At 42.2% G+C, this 24,140-nt stretch overlaps 1 protein-coding gene across 1 annotated transcript in view; it reads left to right on the top strand.

Annotated features, from left to right (window-relative positions):
* LOC307250986 (serine/threonine-protein kinase BRSK2-like) overlaps window positions 1-24,140 on the top strand; it is a gene marked incomplete at both ends in the record, with an annotated part of 167,716 nt that overhangs the window by 81,589 nt on the left and 61,987 nt on the right. The window contains one exon of the mRNA XM_080028278.1: window positions 14,985-15,079. Within this exon, the coding sequence (XP_079884404.1) occupies window positions 14,985-15,079 (95 nt within the window). The remainder of the gene's footprint in view (window positions 1-14,984; window positions 15,080-24,140) is intronic.

The raw sequence follows: 24,140 nt of genomic DNA, 5'->3' as shown, positions 1-24,140 counted from the left end.
TTCTCTGCTGATAGAACCTTTTCAGCGCTACTCTAAATCAATGCACAAAGTGATGGAAATATCTCTTTAATTGAAGGATTAATACAGTTGTGTTCAGTCAATTAACATATATCATCAAAAGCTTATGATCTAGTGAGAGGATGAAGCGAGCCCCCTAGACCTACTACTCTCTTGTTTTGTAAAAGGTTGGTTATGGCTGTGGATTTTTTATTGGGGCTGGTGTGATGAAAAGAGGGTAAGGAAGAGAGAGTGTTTGCTATAGGGTGTGTGTGTGTGTGTGTGTGTGGCGTGTGCACTCAGGCTCTCAGCGTGGGCTTACTCCTGCGGTCGTGTACGTGGTGACAGGCTGACATCAGAGTAAAAGCCCCCCTGAAGTCATGTTGAACAGATGTCTCTCTGCTCTCTCACTTTCCCCCCGTGGTATAATACGTATAGACCCGGCACACTCTGTGACGTCGCTCTCTCATCAGTGTCTTTCTCTGTTTACTTCTATTAAAGTATTAAGTGTTGCTGTTCTTTCTTCAGTCAATATACTTTTGTCAGACTCCGTGTCCTCTCTTCCCCTTTTTTCCATTAATCTCTTTTTTTTTATCGAGTTTTTCCCTTTTGGCTTTGTGAGACAACTCACTCTCTGATCTGTCTTTGTTCAGTAAAAAAAAAAGGCCAGGTGAAATGGACTCTTGAGGTCCCCTTGGTGTTCTGCTTTGTGCACTTTAGTACTTTAGTACTTCCATGTGTGCATGTGGTTGTGTGTGTGTGCATGTGGTTGTGTGTGTGTGTGTGTGTGTGTGTCTGTGTGTCTGTGTATATGCAGTTGTTGTGTGTCTGCTCTTTTTTCTAAGGCAATTTTTCAAGCCCTGTTCTCCAGAACCGCTTACATTTCCATTCAGCAATAGGATGTTGCTCACTGGAAGACCTGTGTGCACTGTTCATGCAGACAAACACACACACACACACACACACACACACACACACACACACACACACACACACACACACACACACACACACACATACACACCTACACACAATGCGTTTCAGAATTGGATATTTTTTCGAAACAAACCATCACTTTTCTATGCTCAGACAGACACAAACTGTTGTTGTTTTGGTAGGAACGCATGATGCAACAGCAGTGCCATACCTCTTGATGTCCCCTGGGAGAAATTGGAGGGGGGGGGTTGCTGATAAGAGAGAAAAAAAACAAGAAGAGGCTGGGTAGGAAGGAAGAGTGACTGATTGACTGAGAAGAGGGAATAAGGGACAAAGTGAAAAGGATAGAGGGACTCGAGCTTCAGGGGGAGAGAGAGAGAGAAAGACGGAGAGAAAGAGGGAGAGTTCGAGAGAATGTAAAAAAAAAAATTCCCATGATGCCTCATTGAGATGCAGCGGTGGCTTGGATAATGAGCAAGCTGCCGCTGATGCATTGATTCAGCCAAGAGAGTCGCTCGAAATGATCCCACTCCTTGGAGAGGGGTGTCAACGGCTCCACCAATAGCTGCTCAGTTAGTTACCAATGCATCCTCCAATCGTGACTCTCTCCATGTAGTCAATCCTTCCACATACGTGTTTCTGCAGCTCCTCCACCTGGCTTGTCCCATGATCCACTACATCAAGTGTTCATGCTATAAACTAGCGCAATTGTTTTCTTCTACGTGGCTCCAGTTGGGAGTTATTTTGGTGCTTGACTGAAACAAGACGAAATAGCAGAGGGTTGAACCGCAGGTAAAATAGCAATGAAAAATAAAAGATAAAGATATTAAAGCTTGACAAGAGTGTGACCGGTTGGGAAAAGAGCTCTCAACAAGAAAAGATAATGTAGTGTGCCTTTAAGATAATATTCAAATGAGTCTGTATGACTATGCGCTATCCTGCTCAACAGAAAGTGCTTCTAGCTTGGAATTATGCATGGATGTAAAAATAGAGAAAAAGTGGAACACGTTCCAAATCCGATGAGTCATTTTTCACTCATCTCAGCACTTGTACTGGGGGTGTCTCTGAAAACTGTTGAAGATAAATGTGTGTTAATGTGGAAATACACAAGATAACTTTTGCACGATTGTATAAACTCTTAGTTCTTCTTATGACATGATGGCACAGGGATTTTGCTTCACCTGCTCAACCTGATCCTGGGAAATTTTAGCGCAAGCTGAAAGGCATCCTTTCAAATATGTTAAAACAGGTATATTGGCCCCATATCTACTAATGATATGTTCTACTAGCCAAGTGCACAAGCATTTACAGAGCAAACTGTTAAAAATAAGAGGAAATCAAAATGCTTTCAGTCTTAGTTGGTTTCCTTTCAATTCTGTGATAGATGAATCGATAGTTTTCACTCTTCTTGTGTTGATCTGGCTCTTAAAATTTGAGGTTAAATTGAAATATTCCTTATACCATACAGCAATGTAGGTCTTGGTGATAACCTTCCATGCTGTACTAAAAGGCAGTTATCTCTATCTCTCTCTCTCACACACGCACACACACACACACACACACACACACAAACACACACACACACACACACACACACACACACACACACACACACACACACTCTCTCACTCACACACTCACACTCACACCCACACCCACACCCACACACCCAAAAGCACACATCTTGTCTTCATTGTTTCCGTACCTCGACCTGTTTCCGATTGGACCACTCGCTTAATGGTGAAGCTTTGACACTTTGACCTTTTTCCTGTGCAGCATTTGTTCTACACTAGTAGAACATAAAGGCTGTGGAGACGTAGGTAAAAGGAAGACAAGCTGGGAGAGGAAACCACTTGGCAGTACTGTTGAAAGGTGTATCAATGTCACACACCGGGAGGCAACCCCCTACCGGGAACACACACACACACACACACACACACACACACACACACACACACACACACACACACACACACACACAGCCCCTATAGAATATTTTTCTGCCCCAGATCCACACACTGTATATAGCAACAACCTTGTGCATATTGACCATAATAGTGGGGTCTGTGCTCACCTTGAACAATCCTTCCTGCTGATATTTTTTGTTCATCTTTTTTATTTATGAAACAACCGAATGTCAAAAAGTTTCTAGGTGAAAGTCCTTATATTTAGTTTTCAACACATCAGACAATAAAAGAAGGATGCCTCTGTTTGTCTGTAGTTTCTCTTTGATGTGCTTATCTTGAGCTGTGTGAAGTGAAGCTTGTAGCTCTGAGCGGGTGCTTCTCGCTTTCCCTATTAAAAACATCATAGCGGGACTCATTTTCCGTCCGTGAGCTCAAGCTGTCTTCTCCCTCTGCCTGCACCCGCCAAAGTGGGAACGTAGCACCCCTCATTGCCAATTAAACTCCAATCAACAAACCAACATGGAGTGAGACATCGAATTACATCCAATATCCTCTCCCATACTCAAGCCCTGTCTTTTGCCAGCCACAAATTAGCTTACAAATGAAGGCTCTGAAGATTGGGGAGAAGTTGAGGTTGCCAGATAACAACCGAATAACATCCTGCCTGCGTCTTGATGTGTCCTTTCCAACTTGGGAACCAGCTTCCTGCCTGCTCTTGATGTGCCCAGAGAGTTTAGTTGAGTTTTTTTTTTTCCTGGCTGAGCTTGGACCGTTCATGTCAATCTCCATTCAGTTAGAAAGCTAGTTTATTAAGACAGGTTGATGAGAACTCATCTCTCTGAAGTCTGTTCCGGCTTGATCCATGTTTGACAATTAAGATGTTGCGTAGTAGACAACCCAAACATAGTTAATTAATGAAATAACTTCGAGCTGCATTATAGATGAGGAAAGTTTGATGAATTGCTCCTTAGAATCTGATCTCCTCTCTCCCCCTCATCTTTTTTTTCCTAGCCCACACAATTGGCTGCTCTGCACAACTTGAACGCCAGAAATTGCAATGTTTTTGTTGTGCTTCTTTGTGTTAGCGTGTGTGAAACAATACAGAAAGAAGCACATTGCCACTGCGAGCATCGCTTTTCTATGGTTACAGCGAGGTTTTGTAATATTATCCAGTCAGATGTTTAATAATTCATATACTCTTATATTGGGGGTTATCTAACAACTGACAGGCAGACAGTGTGCAGCTCTTTTGAGTGGTGTCTAGGGGCTCCTCGCACTGTGAAGCCTATCAAGAGAGTCATCACCGAGGCACCAATCCTTAGCTCATCATTTCACCTCTTTATTTGACTCCCGTCTCTCCCCGGAGGAGGAGTGTGTGAGTACATGTTTAGCATGCACACACATATGTCTCAAAAGTGACACACACATATGCGCACCGGTACCATCTTATCTGCTCATTGTGTCCAGGTATTTTATATATATGGTAGATATTTTGTGTACGTATACGTGTGCCCGTGCACGTGTTTGTCCCGTCTGCCACGGTTGCTGCATCGGGCCTGGTGTGGCTAATTAAAAGAAGCCTGCTTGCATTATTCATGAGTCTGTAATTATACATTCCTTTTGCTGATCCCCAGTCAGAGGCATTAAAAATAGATCTGAGTCCTCATGCCCCGCCCCCTCCCAGAGCCCACTTTTTTTTATCTCTCCGTATTTTGACTATGTCTCTCCTCAGCAGCTTCATGTATTTCTCCATCTCCCTTTCACTGGCCTCATTGTCGCAACTTTCTTTTTTCTTTTTCTTTCTTTCATTCTTTCCCCCTGTCCTCCCATCTCTCCAATATATGCCCGATGACGTGTCTTCATTCATGTTTTTTTTTCTCTGATGTTCCCGTTTGGGATTGTGGGCAGAACATTCGTCTGACACTGTCACTCTCACTTTGGCTCTGTGGCCCTGAACTCCAGTCACATTCAAGCCAGAATTCAGAGCCGAATATTTTCAATCTGCGACGACATGTCGGAAGAGAAGAGGGGATTCAGGAGAGGAGAGGAGAGATATGGCTGCCTCTGATCAACTTAATGGGAAGACCCGTCTCCTCACAAGAGACAACATTTCTAGCCCAAAAAAGTTCTCCCTGATTTTTTTAATTTTAAATTTGCATGTTTAATCCACAAAATCTGCAGAAGAATATTCAGCCTTTCATGCTCAAATATGGCTTCAGAAACAGATATATTATGGACAGTCCTGTTAACATGTAGCCTATGTTGCCAGCAAGTCATCTGCATCATGGCCCATTTTGCACATGACAACCTGAACTTTCTGAGCTATTTTCTGCAAGGCAATTATGGGTTGGTTTACCTCTGGCGATGAGACTTTTAGCCCTACAGGCGAAAGAGAAGAGTGTGTGAAGTTTTGAGTCTTCCACTGCGCAAGTGATGAGCTTCATAGGATGTGTTTGCGCATATATTTCCATGCTGATGAGGCTGATGCTGAAAGGGTGGGGATTTTTTTGTAAGATCTGCCAATCGGAGAGCTTGTTAAATGACTAAGCGCGTCGCTCACTAGTTGCTGCCTTTGGGCGATGTTCTCAATCGCTCTCATACTTGTTTCAGTGTGTGAAAAATAGATTACTGCCTCGAGGCCACCCAGCATTCCAGCGCCCTAAACATGCCATATTTCACTCTGTTTGTTTTTGTTGGGGCGATGTTATCTAAATGCAGTCGTGTATATGTAATGGACTTTGCACACTCCATGTAACAGCAAAAGACAAAAACATGTAGTGAAACACAGAACATATACACATATAGACACACTCAGGGAGCAGATGCTAGCTGCTGTAGAGGCCACTTGAGTAGCGGAATAAATGTCACTTTAGAAGCAGTTTGCAAATCTGTGCCTTGATGTATCGGTTACACAGATAATCAGATAGATGGTGACCACACACATTTAGCTTGAGTGTACCATGGATATTATTAAAATACCAGGTTTACTGGCTGGTGCTTTGATCTGAGAATGCCAAATCAATGCAAAGTAAGTTTTTAAACTGTAGGGGGAATTGATCATACTTGCACTCTCCCATCAGTTAACGGAATCTTTGTTAGATTACTGTATTCATTGAGTGAGAAATGCATTTTACCTGCAGGTTCAAGTGCTTCAGAGCAAGGAATCAAATCCTCCCAGAGCGCTCTAGTGAGAAAAAACAACTTCCATTTCTGTTATCAAAGCAAAGTAGTGTTATTATTGTATTTACCAAGGGATCTCTTGTTTTGTTTAGGGAGTTAACTTATAAAGGGAGCTGTCGAGCAAATTGCACCCGGGCCAAATAAACAGTTGTTCTTGTATGCATGCGTCAGAGTGCCTCCCTTCTCTCCCCAGCAAACCTAAAGGCTAAAATGATCTTCCTGCTTTTTGAAGCTGTTCTCTTGGCCTGGGCCTCTGTTGTTGTACTGCCGTTGTTGCTTAAGGCTTAGAGGCTTGCATGGGAATTCAGGCTGGGTAGACTCACGTCACGGCTGACTGAAAATGCAAAAAAAGGGGAGCGAAAGAGGAGGTGGAGGAATGGAAGAGATAGAGAGCTTTAGTGAATGAAGGGAGGGAGGATAGAAGCGGTGGGAGAGAGAGAGAGAGAGAGCCAGAGAGAGTGCATTTGTTGAGCAGTGAGCGAGCATTGTTTTGATCTTCAACACGCCAGTCTCCCTCCCGCACAGTGTGACTCAACAGCTTTTCTGCTGGTGTCTTCCCTCTCATTCGCTCTAGATGAGAGGATGAATAGAGAGAATACAGAAGAGATAAATGAGTTAGGAAAGACTAACGGGGAGAGATGGAATGAGGGCAGAATTTGGCACCACAAACAAGAGAAAACACAAGCTGATTTGAAACAGACGTACTTGACAGAAGCAGAGATTTTCGCAGCGAGGATTTCCCCAGTGCCTCGTTAAAATACGGATTCATACGCAGGTTTTTACAGTGATGGGTCAAACATTAATCTAAATCAATAAACCAACAACCGAAAAGCAACATGCAACCCTATATTCATTTATTTCCCTTTTTTTATTTTTTTTTATTTACTTGTATTATTATAAACGGGTTGAAAGCAGTTACCCCGTTTCTTTCTTTCTTGCCTTTATGCTCTGGTAAATCTGACTCTCTCTGTAGTTCTGAAGTGCCGCATGATGGGAAGAGAGAAATAGTTGGCAGAAGCAGAACTTGTGTGTGAGGTGACTGTATCTCTTCTACAATGGAACACAAGAACATACTGTCTAACTCCAAGGATAACATGTCATTTTATTTCAGTCCCCTCCCACATACATGAAGTCTGTTTTTAAGTGTAGTCATGTATGAACACCAAAACCACCAAAGCTTTGTGTCAAAGAAAGAAACAAGGCATTGGTGGTTGATCACAGGTCGTCAACTCCTGGCATTTACCCTGCTGGAGGGGGATTCCCACGCCCTGCTGCAGGGGCTTTCCATAGAGCCAGGTGAAGCAGGAGGAGTAAGGCCGCAGTATCACATCATGTTTTCCTTTCAAAACACTGATCCCAGGGCAGAGCTGTAGCCCCCGCAAAGAGCACACCGGGGTTAGAGAGCAGAAGTGGAAGGCAGCTCGCAGATCTGTGCCTAAGGGCAACCAGCTTCTCCGAGCCAGCGCCTCAGGGAGGAGAAAGCTAAGCCAGCATAAGCTACCACCATCTGCCAGCGTTGGCTTAGGCCTTCTGAAAGATCAAGTTTGAGAGTGAGAGAGGTGCGCAACTGTCGAGACAACTCAGTTTCATCCAACGCTACTCTCTTGCAGGAGTCGCCCCCCAAGTGGAAATTAGGCTTTCCCCAGTAATGATCTTTAACCGCATGGATGCCAATAATTTGAGGAGGATGAGGCTGAAAACATTGTGTGTGTTTGTGTGATTAGTAGGTGGAAATCATAAAGAGCCTCTCGCAGAATGAACGATAAAGTTCCTGTCCCCTTGCCCAGGCTACCTCTCTGTGTATCAGATTGTTGGAAGGCAAAAATCAGGCTTACAGTTTTCCTCTCCTGCCTGCTCCCCTATGGATGTCCCAGTACTGGCCTATGATCAATCTACCATTGATAGGCATGCTATGGAAGCTGGAAGAGGAAGAGCTCTCACAAGTTAACACAGAGTGAGATAAGGTTTCTCTCTCTTAGAATGGGGGGAATCCTGGCTGCTCTGCCAGGCTAGATATAGCTTCAAGGGAAGGCAGAGAAAAGCAAACATTAACATGCCGACCAGGGCCCACAGGGAGTTCCCATAACAGGTCAAAGGATTTAGATAAAGTGCTATAAACAGCTCTCACTTTATAGTCTGGTAAAGCTCACTCAGAGAAACTGCCCCGCTGCAAAAATTGTTCGGTACCCTAAAGCATTCCAGATATTTATTTTAAAGGTGGAGTCAGCAATTATGTTGAATGCTTTTTGTCTAAATCACTTTTTGTCGAAATCAGGGAATATCTCCTCACATTTTCCAGGGCCCAAAAGTGAATTTCAGAAAGTTGCTTTATTCAAAAAGTTTGCGTAATGAATATAACCTGATATCCGTTCAAGATGTCAGCAAGTTCAGCTGTGATATCATGAAGTGAAATCACTTAAGAAGACACACTGAAGTGAGACAACAATCTCATTACCAGCTCAGTGCTGGCACACTGATGAGGCAAGAGACAAACAGCCAGAATCTTCTTTACTGTAGTTTCTGCATAGAAGAAAATTAGATTTCTAACATTTTCACCAGTCTTGGCTCTCATTGCTGTTAATGAGCTGTTTTCATTAAGAGTGAGATATTGCACAGCCATTGTTCCCACAGTTTTTTTTCCCATTTCTCTCTTCCTTTGTGTCTTTCGTTTTTGTTTATTATTTTGTCCCTTACTTCTCTAGCCTGTCGTCTTGGTTCTGCCAACACGATCAACTCCGCTTTAAGTCAAAAACTTTTATTTTTCATCCCCAATTTGATCAAAAGCCAGCGGGGGGAAATGATGGAAACCATGGCTTGGAAGCAATGCGGCAGCTTCCAGCACAGTGCAGCAAAACGCTACTCAGCTGTGATGCTCACTGAGCCGTAGACCAACGCTCTCATTCTGTGTCTTCCTCCAGCGGTCGCTTCACATTACATCATTAATCACAGAGCGGCATGGAAAGCAAAGAGTGCAGAGCCAAGATGGAGGCCTAGGGGTCAGTCGATGGTGGCCTCTCCTCCCCATAAGTCTATGGCTGGTGTCATTATTCTGACATTGTTGTGAAGGCGAGAGCTTTTGACGCTATTGATTCGGAGGGAGGACGATCGATGCGCTTGCGGATTCAGTGGCATTGCAAAACTCAGGTTAACTGCACAGCGATCCTTTGTCTGTGTGTGTGTGTTAATGAAAAGTATAGAAGTGTACAGTGTGTGACAAAAGCAGTTTGCATGCGGTCTCCCTGGTCCAGTTAATAAATGACCTATATTGGACACTTAATCACAGCACAGTGCTGTGCTAGAGAGAGAGAATACAAACACTACTATACATCAGCTCAACACCTACAAAAGTTCCAGCTGTACAGAGAGATATACACTTGCATACATGTCTGTATAGCACACAAGTCATTTTTATTGTTTCATTTTGAGTAACAACTACACAGAGTTACAATTGAAAATCAAATGTAATCCACATGATCACACACACAATCATATACAGACACTGGCGGCAACATCTTCCCTGTATTCTCCCCCCGCCCCCCTCTCTTGAATCTCTGATCCTTGGTGCTTTCAGCCAAAGCCTCACGTTTGAAGCTACGTTCAAAGACAGACATACCTGCAAAGCCCAGCCACATCCAGAGGAAAACCCTCTTGTGACTTCCACGGTATCTCCTCAACACTCCTCCCCCAGTCTTAGCTTGGGCTCAGCATGTTCATCCAGGCTTTTCCTCAATGGTTTAGTCTCGTCAGGCAGGCAGGTGAAAGGGGCACGGGGAGTGTTACGCTATCACCCACTTATTACAGGACATTAGAGGGAAGGCTATTAGGTTGGGGGGTTGATTTGTGGACATGGAGATAGAGAGAGGTTAATCAGATATTACAACATACTTGAGGCTAGTGAAGTCGTATAGCCAGGGATTGAGTAATGAGTGTAAAACCATTAAGATATCAGTTGGGGAGTTGATTTCAGAGGTGCTGCTGTTGGTGTCAAACAATTGTGAAAGTGCTGTGATGGCGCTGAGTCTGAAACATGCCTCTGTGAAGGTACTTAACACATGAAAAAAAGATTTGTACAGTAGTGGGTTTCTGGGCCATTGCACTCGCACACCCAAGATGTCAACCGCATCTATTTGTATCTACTACTATCCTTGTCTTCAAACAAATTGCTATATTGTTGTTGAGCCAAATAAATAAAAAAACCATAAAGGCTCAGATCTCTTTTATATTGCATTAATTCATTATCTGATTTGTTTTTATTCTTTTCTGGGCTGAAACAGTTTCTACTTTTTTGCTGCACATTCTTGTTGGCTAACTAGAACTCCATCTCTTAGGCACACTATGGAATTATTTGCAAGTACTGTTTGTCTGCAGCTTCGTGAATGCAAACGCCCACACATTATGACATTCTCTACCATATTTCTATTTATATTAGTGAGTTCTATTAGTGGGAAAATATGTCTATGCCTGATTTGAAAATACAACCTTTTTAGCATTCAATTCGGTATTGCTCAGCGATGTGATTTCGGCCTACCACTTGTCTTGGACTGAGTCACCTCACATGTTGTAAGGTCCTATTGACAGCTTTCACTTTTGTTCAGAAATCAAGTTACGGAATATTCAAATCTGTGGCCTGATATTCCTTGGTGAGGAAAATCTTTTCTTATCGTAATTTTAGGGACTCCCGTTCTCCCGCACACAACATTAGCCTGCTATTATTTAGCCATAAGTGATCTCACAACACGACAAAATGATCATTACATTATTCCAAAAGAGACAAATACGTGTGCCAGTGGGGGCACTCTTATCCATCTCTGGCTCATTTTGTGGAGCTTGAATGTGTTTCGCAATGACCATTAGTTCTAATACTATGCTTAAGTTGTGATGTTTATGTACGCGTGATAAAAGAGGCTTATGTCTTATGTTCCCGTCTATAATGTAGTCAACTTCCTTAGAGTTCATTTCAATCCGTACACAAAGTGGCTGTAAAAAATCATAATGTGCTGCCTTCCCGGTGCACATTTCCCTCTTGCTAATGTGCCCTCTGCTCATGAAGAAAACACAGGCACTGGAAGTAAGATGGATAGTGAGACAAATAATCCAGTTAGGTTTTCACATGTTTGCGGGCAGATATTTTCTCTTTTAATGTGTTTATGGTTATTTATGAGCTTCTCTATAGCAGCCATTAACATATGATTACCATCACAAGGCTAATGGACTTGTGTTGTTGTTCCCCCTCCTGCTACAAATGCTTCATCTCCTTTTCTAAATCTTTTTTCCATCTTTTATCTTCCTCTTTTTTGGCATGTGCTTCCTGCCATCTCTCTCTCTCTCTCTGTCTCACTTCATTCTCTCTCTCTCTCTCGCTCTCTCTGTCCTCCATGTGTCTCCGCTCCACGCCCCCGCGGTCCCTCAACTCCCAAGCCAGAGCTTCACTCCCACACGATGCCCTCCATTATTGCTTAATTATCTGTGGCCTGTGATTTAAATAATGCGCCATCCCCGATTTCTCAATATTTTTCACTTTTCCTGTTTATCTTTCACAAGCTCTTTTCCATTTACCGCCTCCTCAAGGCCCATCGACTCTAATCTTATTATGGCATGTATACACTGTAAATAATTTTTCTGTAAAATAACAGTAAAATGCTGGCAGCAGAGACGCCAGCAAGTTACTGTTATTTTACAGTACCCTTACTGTTAAATTAATTTACAGTAAAATACTGTAATCGAAAAAACAGTATATTTCTGTGTTTTTTTAAATTTACAGTAAGATACTGGCAGCAGAGACGCCAGCAAGTTACTGTTAATTCTACAGTATTCTTACTGTTGAATATTTTACAGTTTTTCAAAGTAAAAGTGAAATGCAGTATTTCTCTGTTTGAAAATAAATTAACATTCTGATTAGATGGTTGCAAGTAGATAACTGATAAATGTTTACTTTAGACAGATGTAATGTAATACAATAACTCAATGTAGCAAATTAAAATATCAAACTTCTAACATTACACGTTTTGTTCTGTGGCCTAAAGACATATGCATATCATACATTAATATTGAAGTGATGCAAAATAAGCAGTAAACAACTTAAAATATTGTGAATCAAACAGACTTTTATTAAGGGCAGTATTAACAAATACAGCTATACAATTTTGATTTATTTAATGCAATGCATTCTCTGTTAAACATCTATATGATAATTTGGGAAACTCATGGAAGCCTTGTGGTTTACCTCTTAAAATAATCCTTTGAGGTAGGCTTGTCTTTTACCTCTTAAAGAGTCTTTTGAGATAGGAGCCTTCTTAGCTCCAGAAAGAGTCTGAGTGTTTGTAGACTGCTGGTATCTGAGAGGAGTCTTCTGGGTCGGGTAGAGATGACCATCACCTTGCTGTCATTGCTCCTCCATCTTGATTTGATCCAGTGTTGAGACTGTAAAACAGCAACAAAAAGATTGTCAAAATATATCTAGAATTGGGAATATACAGAAACAACTGCTGAAAAAACTGATGAAGTCTGTTGTGACTAAATGTTGCTTCATCACTCAATCAAAAGTGTAGTAGTGAGAGAAAGAGAGAGAGAGATGAGAGAGAATGCACTGACCTGATACATGTGTATTGACTGTAGCTGACTTCTTCTGGACCCCCACACCATGTCTTCTTGGAGGGAACTGTTCCCCGGATGGCCTTTGTGCCTCTCTCCAGATTAAGGCTATACCATTGAAGCAGCTGAAATCAGAATAGTCAAAGATTAGACACTGACTGTAAAAAATTTACTATTTTATGGGTTCCAAATTGACAATATATTACACTTGAAACAGTTGATATATTAGGCTTCAATTCAAATGTATAGGTGGCATGATATGATAATCAGCTCCACTGCATCAGCTCTTAACAAGGAGCTAAAGGCTATCCACTAGCTAAAAACAACCAGTAGGCTACTACTCTAAAGACTAAGACTCTAAGACACTAATGCTCAACACTGTTAGGTTTGAACATACATGGACTCTAACATGCGCTTAAGTATAAATGTTTGAGCTAGTTAACTCATCTTCACTGGTAAACAATATTCTAAAATCACATACTCACTTGATAGACAGGCTGCTGAGCATTAGTTTAATTTCAAACATTATCTAAAGCCACATTTTAAGAGTAAATAATTGATCAGAAACATATTACCTTAAAATGTGTAGACGCTCCACTCGATCAATGCAGAGTAGACTTAATGCTGGACTTTTTGTTGATGCGTAGCACATGTCCTTCGAAGTTTGTCCTATCTGGAATGGCTCATTTCAAACTAATGTTCCTGAAAAAGGCCGTTGCCCGCCCACTTTCCAAAAAATACTGTAGTATACTGTAATTTAAAACATTATCATACTGTTAAGGGCTTCTGAGCTGTCTTTTCAAATGTACCTTCCCACAATGCATTGCTAAGTACAGTAAAGAACCGTAATACATGAATACAGTAAATTACTGTTAAAATTTGGCCGTAAATTAACAGCAATTGCTTACAGTGTAGTTATCGCACTGTGAGAGACAGTGGGGGAGCAAGCCAGAAACCCCAATGTAAATCTAGTTCATTTCAGTTAGCCCTGTTTGGACATTACTTCTCTCAATCGACACACAACTTTATTGTATCCGGGCCACTGTCTCTTTCGTTTTAGGTACACTATTGTAACACTTACTAACCTAGTGTCTTCATCTCTGCCAGTACCAGTGAAGCAAGACATATCAACGCCTTCACATTATTCTTACTCTTTCGTGTTTCTGTAAATCCAGTGTGCCAGCCATTAGAGAGCTTAAAAAAACTCTATAGTTTACCAAGTAAATCTCTGCAGCACCATGAGGCCATTCTGGGGAAATCAATAAAAGAGAGCCGGCATTGGTTTTTGTATCCCTGTGTGTTTGTTTTCAGTTTGTAACTGATCTATCTGATTTAAGCAAGTATGGTTGTACTGTGTGTGTGCAGCTCTGTGGTGCCTGGTGGTGGAAAATGGATCAGTGCTGCTGTCGCTCTCCCCTTGTATCAAACACTCCACTTTGTTCCACTGTAACTGTACACTCATTGGGGGCATCCCGGCTTGTTGTTTACGTTTTCTTTTAACGGCTAATCATTTAACTAAGGATGCCTGTAGACATTTACTCAGCTAAAGTAGGGGAGATGCTTCTCTGTTTCTGTAGCGAATATAAGGATTTTATAACGTGTGAGTTTTGATTTTGACACTGATTCCAACACATACAGGTTGTTGTTTGTGAGTCCCAATACAACTGTCTGGTGTGGTGTATCAAACACTCACACGTCTCCCCATGTGTCAATGCTTTTGTGCTGTAAAGTTAATGGTAATGTTTTCAGTTGAGCTGTTTTAAATGTGACATCCTAATTTACTCTCCTATAGGTTTGTGTGTTGCTGTGTCATTTTGCAGCCCAAGTGAACAATATATGCCATTCAACAATCTACTTTTAGCTTTGCAATGCCTCTGTTTGTTATTGCTAGCTTTTTTTATTGTCTGTTTGAGCTTACTCGACATGACTGCATTACAACAGCTTAGTACATTATAGGAATCAATAACACCAATGGCCCACTCACTTACTGCCTTTATGACTCAAATATGCCCCCAGAGGGCAGTTTGTTTAAGGGACTGCCTACACCTTGAGAAGTCATTATCAGCATTCTGTACATAAGCTCGAGCATCCCTTTTTGTCTTGTCAATGCACATAAGTGCTTAACTTAAAAAAACAAAGCTTTTATCTTCACTCGTCTCTTTAATTGGCAGTCCATTTGAAATGTCCTTGCATATTGTCCTCATGGAAAAACATAACTCACTGTGAACTCAGTAGTTCGCATAATCATGTATGAGTTTATTTCTTGGTGTCATCTGAACACACTTCGCCTTGCCATAAGCCCTAAGGACAGACATCTAAGAAGTGCTATTTCAACTAATAAAGTCTGTTTTTTTTCCTTTTTGTTTTTTCCAGGGTTGGTCAAGCTCGGAATCCACTGTGTAACATGCCAGAAAGTCGCCATAAAGATTGTCAACCGTGAGAAACTCAGCGAGTCAGTGCTAATGAAGGTACGTTTACAGCTTTGTATTCCCTTCTGTGGCTTTTAGCTATTTTCAAAGGGACGTTCAGGTCTACTTACCTTACCTACATGTAAGGAAGTTTATTATTAGCTTGTAGTTTTTTTCAACAATGTTCCTTAATATGCAGCTGCCAAGTCGGCTGAAGCAACGCTAAGAAGTTGACTGTGACTGAATAGTGAGGTCCCTGAAAGATCCACCTCTCTGACACACACACACAATCTGGGCTGACTGCCAGCCAGCATTTTCAAAATATTTTATTAAGAAGGAGTGGACTTCCTCAGTGGATGTTAAAATTCTACATGAATAAATTTGATCTTGCAAAAATGAGTATGAGTGATTGATGAGTGGAATTACGGGCTGCAGTTAGTGACAGCGGGTCTTTGAAGCAGCGGCAATTTTCATCCTTTTTCAAATGTTGAAGTAGTCAGCTGTTTGGCTACCATGCCAGAAAAACCTCCGGTTAACTGAACAATAAAACAAGTTTCTGCAACTATAAGAATTACTGCACCTTCGCTCCGAAACATTTAAAAATCTTCCGGGTGAAACAATCCTATTTACAATGTTACCGTTTCCCTCACAGCCTCTTTTTGAAGGGTATACAAGTTTCTTTTTATATCATTATAACGTCTCAGGGTAACTGGGCCGCTCTTTTTAATAGCCGCTCAGAATTGGCATATTGCAAAATTGGCCCTCACATTGGTGGAATAGTTGTAAAGAAAACAGAAGAGAGCAGGAAGGTAGAGGACAACAACCTGAACAATGTCTTTCACAGGACGCACGCAGAGAGGGAGCGCTTTACTGTAATTGTTTGCTCATGAGCTGGAAAGCAGGGGTAGCTGGGTGGATTCACTCACACTACAGGTTATCTGCAAATGAAAAATCCTTCCCATTTTTACATCAGTTTCCGCGGCAGCAGCGTCAGCTCTCTGTGCTTCGGATATTGCTGTTTGATAAACAGTTGGTATTAATCAGCCTCTCGCTGTGTCTGTGTTTCGCTCAACTTTTTCTCATTCGCTTGCTTTCCTGCTTCAGAAGCCGCTATCTTTTTTTATTTCTTTCTGGGCTCAACATGCAGTGGTGATATTGTCATGGTGTGGGGAGGCCAGGTCAGTTCTGTTGCCTCAGCACTGACAGAAGTATTATTAGCTGGAGCTGGAGTTGAAGTAGTTGCTGGAACAGTTGCAACTGTGACAGCAGACGGGGGTAGCAGGAATGTCCTAACCCAGGTGTTTCACATTGTGTGCTGTCCTGCAGAGGAAACTTATAGTAACAGATGCCAAACATTTGACAGTTTTCCGACAGGACCAAGGCTTTTGCTGAAGCTGCAGTTCAGAGCCAATTACTGAACTCATCCATTGTCACTCGCCCCTCAGCTGCTGGACCCTGGTGTGTGTGTGTGTGTGTGTGTGTGTGTGTGTGTGTGTGTGTGTGTGTGTGTGTGTGTGTGTGTGTGTGTGTGTGTGTGTGTGTGTGTGTGTGTGTGTGTGTGTGTGTGTGTGTGTGTGTGTGTGTGTGTGTGTGTGTGTGTGTGTGTGAATTGATGTAAACATGCCGCTTTGCTTATGTGTTAGGATTTTCTATGCGTTCATTTACAGTGTGTGTATCGATTTGTTCAATAGCCTCTCATACAAAGAAGCCTCAATCATAATTCAATACTTCTAGACCTGTATACAGAAATGTATAGGGCCTTATATCCCACTTTTGGTGAGGTCAGATGCAAAGTTCCCTGTAGTTCTCTTGGACACACTTTGGTCTCAGGTGACACATCCACCTTCCATTACTGAGGTCCCTACTGTGGCCGGACAGGTGTTTTCTGCCTCATATCCAGCCACTCTCCGGTATTCCCATTATGTTGCACTTCTTACAGTCTTCCTTGTCTGCTCTCCGGCCTGGCTGTGTGGCTGACAGACTGTCAGAGTGATCGGGGGCCACACTCTTACTGCAAGGCTCAGACCATGGAATGTCACCTTTTAATATGCTAATGTATTGGGTCCCCATGGTGCCATTAGGGGAGAATCTGACTCTCCTGGACAGGTGTGTGTTAGTGTGTGTGCATGCAGCAATGCCGACACACACCAACACACACAGGCCATACACGCATACACACACACAAAAGTTTAGAATAATGTGTGAAATTGTCACACACACACACACATTTTCATATTTATATGTATGAACATCTTCTCCTCACGACAGACACCATCCCTCTACGTCTGTCCTTTTCCGAGACTGGCCTTGGGAGCCTGGGGTTTTGTGGAGATGGCTTGAATTAATTGTCTCGGAATGTCTGGCAGAGAGGTCTTTTTTCGACTCACTGCGTGTTGAACTTGGTATAACTAATGCTGAACTCTTTGAGTCCACGGCCCCGCCGGCTAAGACACTATGGACCGGCGAGACATTGAATTGTCTTAGATAATGACATCATATATATGTGAACTTTATGTCAGTTTGTTACCAGGAAATGAGCCTTGACATCTTCAAAGAGCAACCGCAGCCCAATGATTTTTTTCTTCTTTTTTTTCCCGTTTACTTTCGAAGCAGAAAAACCTGACAATGGAGTCGGTTGAATAGTAATAAGAGTCACTGTCAGTGGCTGCGTGCCTGTCACGTTTTAAATGATGAGAGAGAAACGGACAGAGAGAGAAGACGCATAATGTGCACATATGACAGTATGTCAGCAGTCATTGGCGCTGAAGCCAAACAGAATGGAGTGTGGCGATCCGACACAAAAGAGAAGCCCAGAACCAACACTGTATGTGCGAGCGTCTGTGTCTGTGTGTGTATCTCCAGGGAGTAGTTAATGTTTCTGAAACTCAGCCAGCCCTCTCTTTCTCTTGCTGCCATGTCTCTTTGCCTTGGGGTTGAGAGAGGGAAGCAGGGAGGGCAAAAGAGAGCAGGGCTCAGGAGAGAGAGCGAGAGAGAGAGGGAGAGATGGACATGCTGTGAGAAACCCTGCTGAGACCAGATAACACAAAACGCCTCAGCATGTACACCACGTCTCTACTCACACTTCCTGTCAGGAGCAAGTGTGTTTTGTTCTTGAACTATTAATGTGACATTCACATGTTGGGGTATCGCCGTAAATATAAAAACAGTGGGATTTACATAAGGATACATGATTTTGTTTTAGATGAGATGAGCCACAACAATTCTCTTTTATTGCACAACGTCTATTGTGATACAGGGGGTTTCCATATAAGATGGAGCTGCTTTAATGCTCTTGAATATATAAATAAACATAACGTACAACGTTGTGACAGCTTTGTAATTGCTGGAGTCAAGAGTATTCTACAGAATGAAACCGTGTCAAAAGGAAGAACAATGTAAAAATACCCTTGTAAGTGCAGTGGAGTATAATTAAAGGAATGTCAGTACTAGCACAACTATACAGTATATTATGATCACTTTGTACAGATATAGATATACTGTAAACATATGTGTCTACTATTTTTTCATTGGAAAAAGAAGACACATTTTAAAATGGTAAATGTGTAAACACAAGCAGCCAAAGAAGATGTGTGCCTTCAATAAATAGTACTGACAAATGCATAATTTCAATCGGGACCTTCTTTCATCAATGAAAACAAGATCACAAATCTGACCCAAAAAATGTATGAAGTTCTATAGCCTACGCAGTCCTACTGACAGAGTACTGTTGTGGTGCAGTTTTCAAGGTTGATTTAGCTACTTTCAACAAGAACAACTTTTATTTTTGCATTCAGTAGCCTATTTCTTTTTGACCATATCGCAATTCCCTATGCATTGGAAAACAATGCAACTATTATTTCAAGTCTGCCCAGCAACTATACTGTAAAACTCATGTTGATGATGACGACATGTTGGATAAAGTCTTGCCGCTGCAGTGGACTATGGTGTGACATGGTTTTCCCCCGGGGGAGCCGAGGAATCGCTGTAACACATTTCATACGTTATTACCTGTCATCATGCTGAGCTGAGCAACTCCTCTAAGCCTGGGTTTAGTCTCGGGGTGAGCTAAACTGTTGCCAGCCGCTAGCGCTAGCAGAGGCAGAAGGGTATCTGTAACATGCAGCAGTTTGGTAGCACCGCTCTGTTTCTCCCTCGGAGCCAGTGAGCCGGTGGAGGCTGCTGCTGTTGGGATAAGGACAACTAATTAGCCAGAGTGACTCTATATCTTCTCCTGGAGGAGCATGACTTCAAAGTCACTCTACAGTCCCCCAAGCCCAGAGAGGGAGAGAGAGGGAGAGGGAGAGAGAGAGAGAGAGAGAGAGAGAGAGAGAGAGAGAGAGAGAGAGGGAGAGAGAGAGAGAGAGGTTACTTGTCGTCTGCAGACTCGGTCCTTGATGTCAATCATAACTTTACAATGTGTGTTTGTGCGTGTGTGTGTGAGACAGTAAGAGAGTTTGGAGATGGAGAAGCCTGCAGTTATGGCTCCCTAGCAAAGTGCTATGCTGAAGACAATAAGGCTGCATTAACCTAAGAGGGTCTAAAATAAAATATAAGAACAATGACGAATACCTTCTTGCCAGTGATTAATCTGCAAGATCAATAGAATGTCCCTCCCATAAATGAAACCATTGGGCCTCTTGTATGTTAAGTGTAGCAATGTGACCATATCATTTGTGTGTATGTACATCCGTATCTGTAGTGTGAATAACATTAAACAAAGAAAGTTTCATTTTGGTATCCAAGTTTTGAATGCACAGCATCCAAAATAACAATGGATGCCGACAGTGGCAGACAAAAGCAAGAAACAAAAGTTTGAGTACACCAACCGGCAGAGATAGTTGTGGGCGTGCGAGGAGCAGAATGCCATGGCCACAGATGAATCACACATGGCCTAATCTTGTTATCCCGACACCTCGCTGACAACACTGTAGCGTTCTTTCTCCTCCATCTCCACCCTTCTCTTCTAATGATTATGGATTGGCCACTCTCTCCCGTCTCTGTTGTGCTGCGCTGGGGCCTGGGCTGTATATAGAAATGCCTCCAACTCGCACACATCTCCTCCTAAACTTAATGGTTGTGTTGCATATGTGCCCGTGGTTGTGTCTTTCCGTGCGGCTGTGTGCGCTAGCTGCCGCAGAGACAAAGCAGACAACCATTGAAATAAATGGGTTTCATATGTTGTGCCCCCGCGCGTTGATCCATCAGCTTTATACAGGGGCTGAGCCAGAAGCCAGGGCTTAGCACACAGTTTGATCTCACCAGGCTGACTGCACAGAAAAAAAACTGTGGAATTAACAACTTTTTTTCCTCTGCTGTGAGGCTTCTTTCACCCGTCCTCCTTTTGCCTCACACCATTCTGTATAGGAACCAAAATAATAATATGGATTTCCCTGAACCTATAAGACCTCTTAAAACTATTATGTCTAGCATCAGTCAATGTAAAGGTCACTTAACAATCTCCATCCTAATTTGGTTTCCAATCACCACTCGCATATGCACTTTTTCCCCTAGTCATTATTGAGTGTCGAAAAGGAGATGGGAAATAGATTTTACCTACAGGGTAAAGGATGTATGGGGGATTGTGAAGACATGTCGGCTCCTAGCCTTACACGTTATGTTTAATGATAAATACCATTGACTGAAAGCCGCTCAACATGGAGTTTCACACTGTTTGCTGCTGCACCGTGGTGACAAAAGCTCATCAAACACACACGGTGCTGCTGTGTGACTGAATTCACCTCTCATGTGTCTCATCCAGATAAAACAGAGACGGAGCGCCGACAAAATAATGAAACGGAGGATAGCGGGGAGACAAGATGTGGCGGGATCCCCCATTGAGCTTGACAGGAGACAGACGGACGGTCTAAACAGATGGCTTTTGTTTCTCTCCTCTTCAAAGGCACGAGCCGCTGTGTTGTCAGAACGTTGACAAAGCTTTGTTGGCTTTCTTATTAGGTGTTGCTTTTCCCCCCGGGAGCGAAAGGGCCCATTTCATCCCATTCCTCTAACCTTAAGTGGAGTGATGCGTTTGTGGGAAGATCGGCAAAGTTCTGCTTCAAAGTTGATATGAATTTTTAGGTCTTTTGTTTATTTCTTTGTTTTGCACTGGGATTTCTTGCTTCTTTATACCGTGTTACCTGCATATGGACCCTCTGAAGTTTATTGTGTGTGTGTTTATTCTCTGCCACTGGCTTTTATAAATTTTTACTTCCAAATTGGTCTTTTTCAACTGATATTGTACTATACCGCCTCAATTTAAAGGCAGACTTCCAATGCTCTGCATCTCAACCTTCAGTGTGTGTTTGTGTGTTATTTCGTTCTACTGTATATTGGCCTATGCCCTTTGCTTAGTGTTAGATATCAACCGGAAGCATCGTGCCTTGTTTTTGGAAAAGAGTAAGTATCAAGAAGATTCCTTTTCAGTCTTTTATTTAGTCAGAAGTCACGGTTTCTGGCAACTGTCATCTTAGGGGCAACAGCAAGCCTGTGATATATGTCTATTCATGTACAATCTTATTAACTGCCACTATATATACATAGTATGTGTGTATGCGCACAAGTGTGTGTGTGTGCATCAGTGCATGTAGCTACACACACACACACACACACACACACACACACACACACACACACACACACACACACACACACACACACAAACACAAATACACACACCTCCCAAGGTCTGTCTTTTAGCTACAGGCTTTGGTCTGTAATAGGCTCACATCCGACAGGCAGGGTTGTGGGGTGAATCACAGCTTGTGGACATGTACATCACAATGAGGACTGCCCACAATGCTAGTTACTTGCCCACCTACACACACACATAATACACATAAATTGCACCCAGTCCCAAACTAAAGGCATTTATTGCTTGTGCGGCAAGCACACACCTGATGACAAATTCCTTTTTTCTTCGTCTTAGACTTGGCAGTGTTAATGAGTTTGGGACAGATCCCGATGTGCATTTGGGCTTTGCTGTCAGTGTGTTAAACATCTAAAGCAAGACACTTCACACTTTTAACTTCATCAGCTCCTTCATCTACATCCCTGGAGATTGTTTGCTAATGACTCTGTTGTGCGAACATACTCTTAAGAACAGGCTTGTTTTCTCGCTCAGTCACACACTGTACATGCCCCCGTAGATGCAAAAACGTGCATGTAAATACATACAAGCACTGTGTATTTTTGTACATGGGGTTAGAAATTCTTCGGGTAAATTGGTATTCACACAAAGTACAGTCACAGCACAAGAGAGTGCCTTTTATGTAACTCGCACTCTTGTGTAAGACCTAATTAACAAGTGTGGAAGCCAAAAGAACTCCCCGATTACATTAGAACTACTTTTTTAAAAGTTGGAGCTAATTTAGTTTGTTTCAGTTGACCAGACTTACCTACTGACCTGTTGCCTGTCCAGTATTGACTCCTCTGTCTCGCTAAGTATTGACCATGTTCATGTGTCAATGAATAGGCCATATATTCATATGTGGAGATAATTAGTTGAGTAAGTGAATCACCGTCTGGTAATGACTACTGTCCACCCGAAATTATTGCACGGGATCTTCTTCATCACTGCCTTTCTTTGTTGAAATCCTCTTTGCACAACTTTACATTTACCAAAACCAGCCAAATTCAATTGGTGAACTGGTATACCTTGTGTTTACCATATACATGCTTTCATGATGTCAATGTTCTAGAATTCATTCTTAACGTAGATGTGAAAAGATCTAATTTATTTCACTTTAAAAATATTTTCTAAGGTGTGCTCTGGTCTGACACAGTATGCCAGTCAAAAAGCCAACATTGTACATTTAAATAATAGATAATGCAATTGAAGGTTGGCAGCAAAAAAAGGGAAAATACACTTGTTTTTTTTTGCAAGATAAGGCAGCAGATGGCATTTGATAGTACTTTCTCCAGCGTCCTCAGAGGATCCAATTTCATCTTTCAAGTTACATTAAAAAGAATTCCATTACCTTGCTTACCTGACATGCAAATGTAGACGACTGAGGTTTATGAGATTCACACTTTTATAACTTATACAGATGACCTTCAGATCTAATCATGCCATTCTGTTCAATGCTCTCTCTCTCTCTCTCTGTAGTGTGTGAAAAAACACTTAATTAATCCACATTTCACATCTCCACACAATTCCAAGGTGACCTTACCAATCCTTGCGTGTTAAATATCCATCTCTTTGGGGAGTGAGTGACGGAATGGACAAAAAAAGGGATCCACTACCTCCCTGTCACTGATAAATCACTCACTGTGTGGTTGTTTTTGCACAAACATGCTTGGCCATTCACGTACAAATGTATTCACAAATACAACCCTTATTACCCTTATCCCAGGCCCGTCCCACTTAATCTCACCCATCAACCCCTGCAGTAGCTTTAAAGAGGTTCATGATTACACCCCTTTGACCTCTGGCTGTGGTAGCACCTCTGCCATTAGACTCTATTAGGGCCAAGGTTATCCAGGGACACGTCTGTTAGTGTGAAATGATGTGGTCCGCCAGTGGTCTTAAGTGGCAGTGTGATGGATCTGTTAGCAGCACAGACACACATCAAAGACATGATTATATAGATACAATAAGAGAAAAAAAGGAGAAAATAAATGAAAGATGGTAGAGAGGGAGGAGGAGGAGTGTCAGAATTGCTCTTGTACTGGAAGGGGTAATCAGTAAGATTCGAAGGGATGGCAGATGGATAAAGGATAAGAACTAGCGAGCTTGCAAGAGACTGTGTCAAGATCGATTTACATGTCTCTGGCATTGATCAAACTCCCCCGTGCAGGGAATTTACCTCCTATTGCACAAAGGATGACTGATACAGTGATTATCAGGGAAAAAACCCGCTGCGCCCACTGTGTATCCATGTGTGTTTGCATGCGGGCAAAATACCTTTGTGTGATTGTGAGGTCCAGAGGGTGGAGATAAAAAGCGACAAACAGAAAGATGAAAGTAAGACGGAGATAACGTTTTTTTTTAACTTGGAATGGAATCATACAAATATATTTTCTATTTTGTTGTGCTTGTCAGCTGGACTGGCACAGTGGGATATAACACAATTACCAAACGCATACGCTCCCTCCCCAAAATATCGTTTAAGTCATCATCCCC

Source organism: Ammodytes marinus (genome assembly GCF_949987685.1).
Source record: "Ammodytes marinus genome assembly, chromosome: 5".
In the NCBI taxonomy this organism is placed as follows: Eukaryota; Metazoa; Chordata; class Actinopteri; order Uranoscopiformes; family Ammodytidae; genus Ammodytes; species Ammodytes marinus.
The sequence above is the reverse complement of the archived record's forward strand: the minus strand, read 5'-3'. Positions and strand labels throughout refer to the sequence as shown.